The 10,570-nt window shown below is 34.0% G+C and overlaps 1 protein-coding gene across 1 annotated transcript; it reads left to right on the forward strand.

The window, feature by feature from the left end:
- Positions 1–740: 740 nt before the first annotated feature.
- Positions 741–8,762, forward strand: LOC141708342 (uncharacterized). The gene is made up of 5 exons (XM_074511918.1): positions 741–1,344; positions 5,801–6,063; positions 6,429–6,546; positions 7,286–7,494; positions 8,243–8,762. The coding sequence occupies exons 1-5, from the start codon at positions 985–987 to the stop codon at positions 8,700–8,702; spliced, it is 1,410 nt and encodes a 469-aa protein (XP_074368019.1). The 5' UTR covers positions 741–984; the 3' UTR covers positions 8,703–8,762.
- The last annotated feature ends 1,808 nt before the right edge of the window (positions 8,763–10,570 follow it).

Genomic DNA, 10,570 nt, shown 5'->3' on the forward strand with positions numbered 1-10,570 from the left:
TTCAATATTTCAAATGAAATTCGCGTTTTGAAGCGCAATCTTATTACTTTAATACATATTAAATATAATAAATATAAGCCTTACACTTTTAGTTTTTTTACGGTTAGTCTACAAGTTTGATAAGAGTTTGTTATAATGCGTTATTGGCGATATTTATATTTAAATATTAAATTATTAAAAAAACTAATTATTAGCTTATAAAAAATTATTAGAGTTATTTATTATGAATTTGAATATAGTAATGATCATGAATTGTTACTCTATTTAAATAAGTTCTCAAATAACAAAATTCATTTATAAGTAACAAAAATAAAAAAATATTGTTGAGAAAATTTATTAATTTTATGTACCAAACAATATTATGCATTCAGAATTCAGATATTTTAATCACTTGGAAGTTTTAACCATTCAGATTTTTTTATTCAGTTTTAGCAAATGACCCCTAAGTCTTTTTTTATAAGTATCGTAGTTTTTTTATCGTAGGTAACCCGCAGCCGCTACCCACCCTTCAGGTGCGTACTGGGTAAACTCTACGGACTTACGTAATAACCTGCAAATCACGTCAAACAAGGTAAACCATTTATGGGAGAGGCTGTGAGGAGGCAGAGCCTTAAAAGAAAATGAAAAGTTGAAATTGGCTTCTTTTTTAAAAAAAAGTAAGTAGAAAATGAGTGAAGATGAGAGGGGTAGAAGGGTAAAAACATAAAGAGTGAAGAAACATGCCGGGGGCTAGGTATGGTATGGATGAGGCATGAAACACGTAGATAAGTAGGTTGTGTGTGTATTTGGTTTCTTCCCAGAGGAAAGCAAAGTTATTATTAGCCAGAAATAATAATCCGTTCCCGGAGTAGAACAGAGGAGAAGAGACACACATACACAATTATTATATAAGCGGGGGGTGGGTTTACAATCAATCTCTCTATCTATGTAATTGTCCCCCTCTCCCCTGCATTTCAACCCCAAAAAAACAAAATTAAAGAGAGAATGGTGTATTTATCTCTCCTCCCTCCCACTTCTCCTCTTTTCTCTCCCACTGCACCGACAACAACTTCTTCTTGTGCAAATCAACCACTTGTTATATCCAATTACACTCTCAATTCCCCAATCAAATTCTTCAAACCTACTTATTCTACTTTTATGTCAAATAAATCCATCTCAATTCAACTTTCTTCTTCCTCTTCTTCATTTTCGTGTAATTGTAGTAATGAGCAACTCTCCCAGCAAGCGGATAGCGATGACGAAGAGGACGGGGATAATTTAGTAGAATATGTTGCAGACACTAATAACACCTGGAATTCTAACTTGCCTGACACATGGGATGTTTTAGGTCTCGGCCAAGCTATGGTAACCCCCTTGTACACTATTATTACGACATTTGATTATTATTTTGTTGTTGTTTCAGTGTTGCATATTTCCTTGTTTTTTTTCGCCAAGTTTATTTCCTTTCTATATTTGTCAAAATCTTTAAAAGCATTTGTAAGACAATGCCATTTAGAAAGGCATTTGATTTAACGGGCTTCGTATTGCTTGAGCTATGATATGTGTATGTATAATTTAGGTAGCTAATTACAGTACAGTTAGAAGTTAGTTAATGATTAGTTAGTAGTTAGTTGATGGTCTCCAAACCCCAAAGTTGTTTCTAATTTAGGAGATCGAGAATGGCAGCTATCTAGAAATTTGGAGCTTTGCAACATTCTTTAAATCTTAGTTTTGGACTAGTCGATCAAAACAAGATTATTTTGTTGTTTACCAAGCTGAACTATATGGTACAGTCACCGGTGTTGTAGCATATATTATTCCTGGTTCTTCTTCAACTATCCTTAAGTTTGTTAAGTATTTTCTCTATCATATGCATTTACAATTATATAATTTAGTCTACTGAAGTATTTATTAGGAAAATGTATGCTGGTAATTTAATTAAACAAATTGAGATATTGACTTTTTACAAGAAGCACATGCGAACGACTGGTAGCTTGCAACTTTTTCCTTATCTAAGTTTCTTCTTCTCCATACTAGGAATGGTCATCCTTTGCTTGATCTTGAAATTTACCAAAGGATTATTGTCAATTTTCCGGGTCATAATATGAATTGGCCTCATCTCTCATATTTAGTGTGAAAATTAAGTTTATTTATGAGTTGCAGGAGTTCATGTGCTTAAGTATCATTCTTCCAACAATCCTATATCATCACAAGCTTAAAGTGATGCGGACGGGATCAATAATTATAGACCGAGGGGAGGACGTGGTGGTAAAGGACCTATAATAGATCATTGTTGTCGAGTAGTCTAGGGACGAGCGTTGTAGTAACTATAAGGACCACCATAGGTATGATCAGAGGCAAACGATGTGTCAAATATTAAGGTAGATGTTCTTGAGATTGATGTCATGAGAGATTCGATCTTGATGCTTTCTAGATTGGATATCCAATTGTGGAGAATTTCTTTGATCAACATCAAATAGGTGATGAGCATAAAGTTAGGTTTGCTTAGATGAAGCTTGTTAAACAAGCTAACATCATCTGAGATAGCGTGGAGAAAGATGGGAAAATAAATTGAATCGTCCCTCAACTATTGTTATTTTATTGTTCGGGTCCCTGAACTAAAGATTTCGTATTTCGGGTCATTTAATTTTTAATTTTTCCCGATTAATTCCTTCCATTAAAAAGATTCTAACGGACGTCAAAATCGTAATTCCGGTCACCAGATAATTTTAACTGGGAAAAATCCTGGCAAGCCTGAAACACCTCGAAAAAATAAAATTAAAAAACCATTAGGTGCACAATTAACAAATCGATACATATGCATCAACAAAATTGAAAAATAAGCCCGATTTAAGGTTTTTCGGTCAAAACTCAAAAATTCCGGCGAACAATACACTTCGGCCCCCAAAAATATGAAATTACACCAATCGTAAAATCTGAGGTTAGAAATAACATATATTATTAGAACTTGTGATTTGGAGCTCACTAACGCTTTCAATCATGACTTTGATTCTCTAAACAGAAAAAGGGGATGTGCCACGTCAGCAAAAAGTAACGTCTGTTATTGATTCACTAACGGAAGGACTTGAACCAGAAAAATTGAAATTTAAATGACCCAAAATACGAAATCTTTAGTTCGGGGATTCAAACAATAAAACGGCAATTGGTGAGGGACGATTCAATATATTTTCCCGGAGAAAGATCTACCAACCCTTGAAAATCAATGCACTCTGATATGTTGATGGAGCAATATGATAATCTACATAACCAATAGGCAATAGCTATAATTATATCTAACTCATAATTATGTAATAATAGTTCTTGTAGTAAAACGTCCTTGAAATTTAAAAATATACATGAAATATTAATCTAATCAATTTTTAATAGAAGTTACATGATTATTGTTTATAATTTATTTAACTGATTATAGCGATAGACTAATAGTTTTGGATTAAAATGTGAATATACATACATATATACATATAAAACAAAAGATATTTATTGGTTTATAACCTGAATTTAAAATCACAAGACACGTAGTTGACGTTAATAGTATATGAGAGTTTGCAAGATCACTAACTAATAAAATGATTATTTATATATGCTTCATGATACCTATAACAATTATCACACATATCATTTGTCATATTTAATTATTACATTTATAGTAAAATGAAACTTAAATTCACACCGATATGTTGACGGGGGCAATTTAAAACCTAACCCAGGGTACTATGTCAGTACTTGAGTATATCAACATATATACAAAGCTTATCGTAATTTCGGGGAGGAGAGTTGTAGCGTGTATGATTTTCGTTAAGATTAGGAATGGTTTACGACTCGAGCTTAAGCGGCACATGTTTTGTCATATTCAAATCAGCCTCTGAGTCGAGGCATACCAGAGAGTCACACAGTTTCCAGGTTTCAAGAAATTTCTAGAGCTAGCCTAGAGGTGTGGTGAAGTACGTGAGTGTCCCTAGCAAAGGTCTGGAAGGTCAGGTCAGATTGTAAGTTCTTCTTAAGCTGGAAAAGTGGTTTTGTCATGACCAGGGCGCAAGTCGTTTGAGTACTCGAAAAAATAGGAACATGAACCTCATCGAGAGAAATGAGGAACAGTGACTCTGTACATGATAAGCTATATAGTCCTCATAACCTATTGGACGACGGGCTTGAATGCCTGAACGAAGCCCATTTGTTAGGACTTAGGAGTCGTGTAATCTGATGCATGTATAACCATGTGAGGAAAAAAAATTGAAGCAAGACCTCTACCTTTCACACCTTTCATACCTGCACTAGAGTTAGTAGAGTGTCATCAAAGGCCATAGTTGTTAAGAGTATAATAAGGGTGTTTGGGTTATTATACACTATAGTTGTTAAGACGTCGCCTAGGCGGAAAGGCAGTAAAAAATGAAAAGGCGTCCCAACCGTCTTGCTTTTAATAGATTAGGCGAATTAGGCGGCGTCTAAGCAAGTTAGGCGGTACCTAGGTGACACCTAGGCAAGTTAGGCGGTGCCTAGGGGTGTTAGGTGATCAACTATATGTAAATTTGTGATTTTTTTTAATATGTGATTTGACTTTGCCTATTTTTGTCTTTTAAGGCTGTATAATTGAGTATTGAACAATCATACTTATAACAAAAGTCTCAAAATTAAGCCAACAAAAGTAAGAAAATCTATTTGTTTCAATCAAATAGACTAACCTTTACATTAATGTAATTATTATTAAAACCAATCAGAATGTATGTACATGATATCTAATAAATGCCTGTATATAGTAGAACGCCTAATTCGCCTAATGGACGTCTAAGCGGGCACCTTACCACCTAAGCGTCCAGGCGGTATGCTATCGTCTTTGTTCGTCTTTACACCTTGACAAGTATGTTATACACACCTTATTGAGAGATTTCTTAATGGTCAAGAAAGTGCATGCTGATCCATTTCTGCTTCGAAAAGAGTTGATATTAATGCTTAGGAGTTAGATCTTATTAGTTGTATGATAATAGGCCATGTGTTTAAAGTGAAAGCCCTTACTCATTTTCGAGGACTGACTGATATATATCCATCTTCTTTACTTTCTTCACCTTGCTTCCATCTCATTCGCGTGCTACTATGCCTATTTCTTCCAAACCAGTGAACCTGTACGTAACCCATCATTACTTGCACCCCTTTATCACCCCCTTATGTTTAGCAGATAGCGGACATGCTTGTTGCAGACATGCTCGTTGATGTTCTAAAAGAGAGGTATAGATTTATGCTGACTTGGCATGGTGGTTATCATCAGTATTTGGTAATGGCGTGGCAAGCAAGTGGAAGAGCACACTTGGATCAGCGCTTAAGAGTTTGGCATGATTCTTTTAGTGTTGTCATAAGTATAGGACTTTTTTAGCCCGGAAGAGTTGATGAGATCAGTTCCCTTGCATTGCTTGACATATTATTAGATTGGTTTTATTTTCTATTATTCAATTTGTATAGTTATTGAGTTATATTATTGGCTCGCTTATTTTGGGATTTACTCTTTTAGGGTTTTATTATGTGTATATTACTATTATTTTACGTGTATCTTGGGAATAATGCTGGTAGCAGTCGATTGTTTCAGAATGTAACACGGGGTAGTGATTGAGTTGTGATTCCGTCACCCAAATTGTTTATAATCTTTGCTTTTATTCAGTTGAAATCACGAGGAACCTGGTGATAATATTATAAGCATTTTCTGATTTTTTTTTTAAATGTACTAACCTATAGCAGTATTTAACTTCGCAGCAATATGGTTATCTACTTCTTATTTGATTATTACAGAGTTTTATGTTTCACTACCCTGTAGGTAGATTTTTCCGGCATGGTTGATGATGAATTCCTTGAGAGGCTGGGTATCGAGAAGGGTACACGAAAGCTCGTCAATCATGAAGAGAGGGGCAGAGTTTTGCGTGCAATGGATGGATGCAGCTATAAAGCTGCAGCAGGTGGATCTCTTTCTAACAGCTTAGTCGCCTTGGCCAGGCTTGGTGGTCAACCAATTGGAGGACCTCCTTTAAACGTGGCCATGGCAGGTAGTGTTGGAAGCGATCCACTTGGTGGATTTTACAGGTAACGCTAGTTTTTCCTTATTATATGTCATCTATTGTTTATTTATGAAGAGGAACTTGGTTTGCACTAGACAGTTGTGCTTGAGTTCTGTCTTTGCATTAGGTTTCAGGGACCTCTTGGATAGCTCATTGTTAACTTACCTTTAGATTTGGTCCGATCAGTCACTACAATTCACAACCTTTAAAATTAGTTGGCTTCTCATATCTTTTATCCTATCGTACCAGTATGCTTTAATGAATCACACGTAGTATGCTCTAAATAATCATCTCATCTGAAATTTACTGATTTTTTTATATGTGCAGTTCAAAAAATGCATTGTGATTTGTGAGCATCAATGATTTTTTAACTACTGATGTATCTTGCAGAACCAAACTGCGCCGGGCAAATGTAAATTTTCTGTCTGAAGCAGTTAAAGATGGCACAACGGGAACAGTTATAGTTCTTACAACTCCCGATGCTCAGCGGACAATGCTTGCATATCAGGTAAGAGTTATGGTTTTATTGCTTTAAAGATGTTAGAGGTTTTGCCCTCGAGAGCATTTACTTTTAAGCTTTGTGTTGTTTGATACTGTCAAATGCTTCTAAGAAATTACTTAATATCAATCATGTGTCTATAGCTACTTGGGTATTCCTTGATAAGTACAACTATTAACATCTGTTGGGCAGTTATGTCTTACTGGCAGTTATATATGGGTTGCTTACTCGGTGCTATAGTTAATTATCTGAAGAAAATTTGTAGAGGTCTTTTACCTTCAGGATATTAAGAGATAAGATAATTGTTACAAGTTCACTATGCAAATGCATGTAAATTATAGGCTATTTGAAAATGGTAGTAGCGACTGAAATGGTTATGTTTATGTGGAAAATGAAGGATCACAGCCTCTGTATACTGACTGACTTGGAGTTTTTTTTTGTTTAAAAAAAATTATTCAATTTACGATATTGATGCCTTCTGCTGATAAGTATTCTCAGTACTGATTTTGTATAGATGAAAATTGTCATACTGAGCACTTAAGAACAAATGATTATGGTCTGTTAACATCCAGCTACTCTTCTACTTGGAATGGCCTGTTCCTGGATATCCTGAATTATCTATATATTATAGTCTTTCCTTCCTGACTACTACTACTTTTCAGTTAATCTTTTGTCCCTGAATACTTAATTTTCTCTCTTTATATTTGGAATGCAGCCATAATATGGTTTTCCTACTTTGTGATATCAGGGGACATCGTCGAGGATCGACTATGATCCCGGCTTGGCTAGCATAATTTCCAAAACAAACATATTAGTAGTTGAAGGATATCTATTTGAACTTCCTGACACGATCAAGACGATTACCAAAGCATGTGAACTTGCTCGCAGAAGTGGTGTGATTGTTGCTGTCACAGCATCAGATGTCTCCTGCATCGAGAGACATTATGATAATTTCTGGTAAAGTTCTTATAGTTTTCTAATGTATGTACTTGTTTTTAAGGTTCTAGCTCGCCATGATCGTATTATACCCTGGTCTTCTAATTGTGTTTGGTTCAACAGACAATTCCAATATCAGTGACTCAGGGTAGTCCAGACCCTGCCAAGACAATAGGCAATGCTTTACTATCATGATTTTTCTGTGCATGTATGTAACTAGATATTTTGCCTGTGCAAAACTAATTTTATATCCTAATGAAATGTCTCAAATCTGCCGCTTAATAAGCTGGTTCTATGGCCCGTTCTAAAAAAATACGGTCAGGGTAGAGCTCGGCAGAGGGTTCGAGAATAGAGTACGGCCCTGTCCTTAAGATAATTTATCCCGCCCGGATTGACTTTAGAGGTTATCGATATATTGAATTCTATATAAAGAAATCTATTTTATGTCAGATCCAGAATCTTATATCTGCTCCACAGAGTACTTGGGGTATGCTGATAATATGATTGAAACTAAGTAAATAAATGAGACCTAACATTTCATGTAAGATTTAGAATTTTATACATGCTCTACAGGTATATAGTTTATACAGGTAACTACAGAAAATGATCCCCATCCACCTACGCCACTTATAAATAGTGAGTTGCTCACTCATAAGTATTGCTGCCTTTGTAGGATGTAGAAGAAACCTAGTGTAGATAATCTCACAATAGAAATTCAAGATGTTAAAAGTTGGACCTTTACCCTAAAATTTTGTATTTTCTTGTGAAGGGAAATCATTGAAAACTATGCGGATATTGTCTTCACAAACAGTGATGAAGCAAGGGCTTTATGTCATTTCTCCTCAGAAGAAAGCCCTATTACTTCGACGAGATACCTTAGTCACTTTATCCCACTAGTATCCGTTACAGACGGTCCAAGAGGCTCTTACATAGGTGTAAAGGGGGAGGTTGTATGTATACCTCCTTATTCTCCGTGCGTGCCAGTGGATACTTGTGGTGCTGGGGATGCATATGCTTCAGGTATTCTATATGGTATACTAAGGGGTTTGTCAGATGTAAAAGGCATGGGGACTCTAGCAGCTAGGGTTGCCTCCGTAGTTGTTGGACAGCAGGGAACCCGTCTGAGGGTTCAAGATGCTGTGCGGTTAGCTCAATCCTTTTCATTACATACTGGCAGTTCCTCGGTCCTGACGGATGTGAATTCTGATCAAATATCAAATAGCTTGTAACATAATGTGATAATTGTTGATTTAAGTCATTGTTTCATCAGACTAGACTTGTTTGTGCTCCTCAGCTTTCGAACAATCGATTTTAATAATTTTGCATGTTAATCCGATGGCTTAAAGAATGGCAGGCAGATATTAGGCATACTTTTGTTCAAGAAAAAAATAATTAAATTTTATCGAACTGATGATATGTATTTGAAGTTATGAAATAAGTAGCTTTGTAAACTATGGTTCCTGCACAACCCAGTATGGAGGAAAATGACAAGTCAAAATGCAAATCTATATTTTTCATTTTATATAAAAATTCATGGGTTTGGACTTTGAAGTAATAAGCAGCAAGTTTAAAGTGTAAATATGGATATAAATGATAAAATTATGTGCCCGTTTGGTTTATTTTTATTCTTTGGGATTGAGTATATATTTTTCCAAAAAGAAATATGTAAGTGTGTACTTTAGCTTAATTTAAGTTTAATTTCTCTTGTAATTTTAAAAAAAAAAAAGAGTTCATCGCCTCTCTTTTGTTTCCCATCACTTTGCCCCGATTAATTCTTAATATGCACCTTTATTAATTAGTACCGATTTTCGAATTTTAAATCAGGAGTAAGATTTTAATATAATTATATTTAATTGTTTTAAAACAAAGTACTCAATTTTATTTTACATATAACAAAAAAAGAGTAGAATCCTAAATGAGTATTCATCTATATATTTTAATGACTTAATTTACCCATTGGTAAAAAAATTTATCCACGGGTAAAAAAATTTACCCACAACCCAATTTCTATACATTTTACTATATTCATGAACTATCCAATTAACTTAATTTTGACCCATCTTAATTAATATGATTAATTTTTGAATTTAAAAAACAAAGTTATCTATGGAAAAAAATTTAAACAAATCAAATCATCGATGATTACTTATATACGGAACCTATCTCTAATTCATATCTTGCTTGATTTGTCAATTCAATCGATATATACATGTACACAATTTTAAACGCAAGTATAATCAATTAGTGTTCTTATCTCAAATTTCAAATCTCCTCATTTTTTCTCTTTTTTTTTGCAGGTTAGATATGAATTTCAATCGGGTTTCATTTGATAATGCAACAAAACGAACAAACAGATTAGTAAATCATATTTCTTCTTTTTTTAATTTTTCCTTTTATTCGTCTCTTGACTCCCTCATTTTATGTAATTTTAGTGTTGTTTGTATAGATTTAATATGTTTGTATTATTATTTTTGACCAATATTTGCTTTGGTATTGGCTGAATATGATGATGTGTTGATTAATTCTGTACCCGTGGTTACAGAATCGCGAATCAAGGTATGTACACTAACTGTTTGATTTTAAATCTCAAACATATCATTCTTCTCCATGTATTTTTGTTTTTCTTCCTCTTCCTGAGATTTGTAATATATGTTTCCATATATTATATACATATCTGATATATGTTAGTTATGTTTTTAATATTAGTATTTGACATTTTTTGCGTGTTGATTCTTTAAAGATCAATGAAAGTGGATATCAAAAGAGCTTTACTGTCAAGATTACAGTTATCTCTGTTATTTTAATTTGTAAGATTAATTTTTATTATCACTTGTATGATCCTTAGATGAGACGAATTTGTTTCTATTATCTTTTTTCTCATGTTAATTTTCTGTGTATTGTAACTTTCTAGCTTTCATTCTTAAATTTCATTTTTACCGAATATAATATTGATATGTTAAAAACTTATTCCTTTCCAGTGATATTAGATGAGCTGGTTTTATTTTCTCTGTTTCTTAAGGTTTGTCGATATACTCTTTCTCTTTAAAATATCTACGTTACTATTAAGGCGTACGCTCTTTGTGTAAAATTTCTGCTA

This window comes from Apium graveolens, chromosome 2, assembly GCF_009905375.1.
Source record: "Apium graveolens cultivar Ventura chromosome 2, ASM990537v1, whole genome shotgun sequence".
Taxonomy (NCBI): Eukaryota; Viridiplantae; Streptophyta; class Magnoliopsida; order Apiales; family Apiaceae; genus Apium; species Apium graveolens.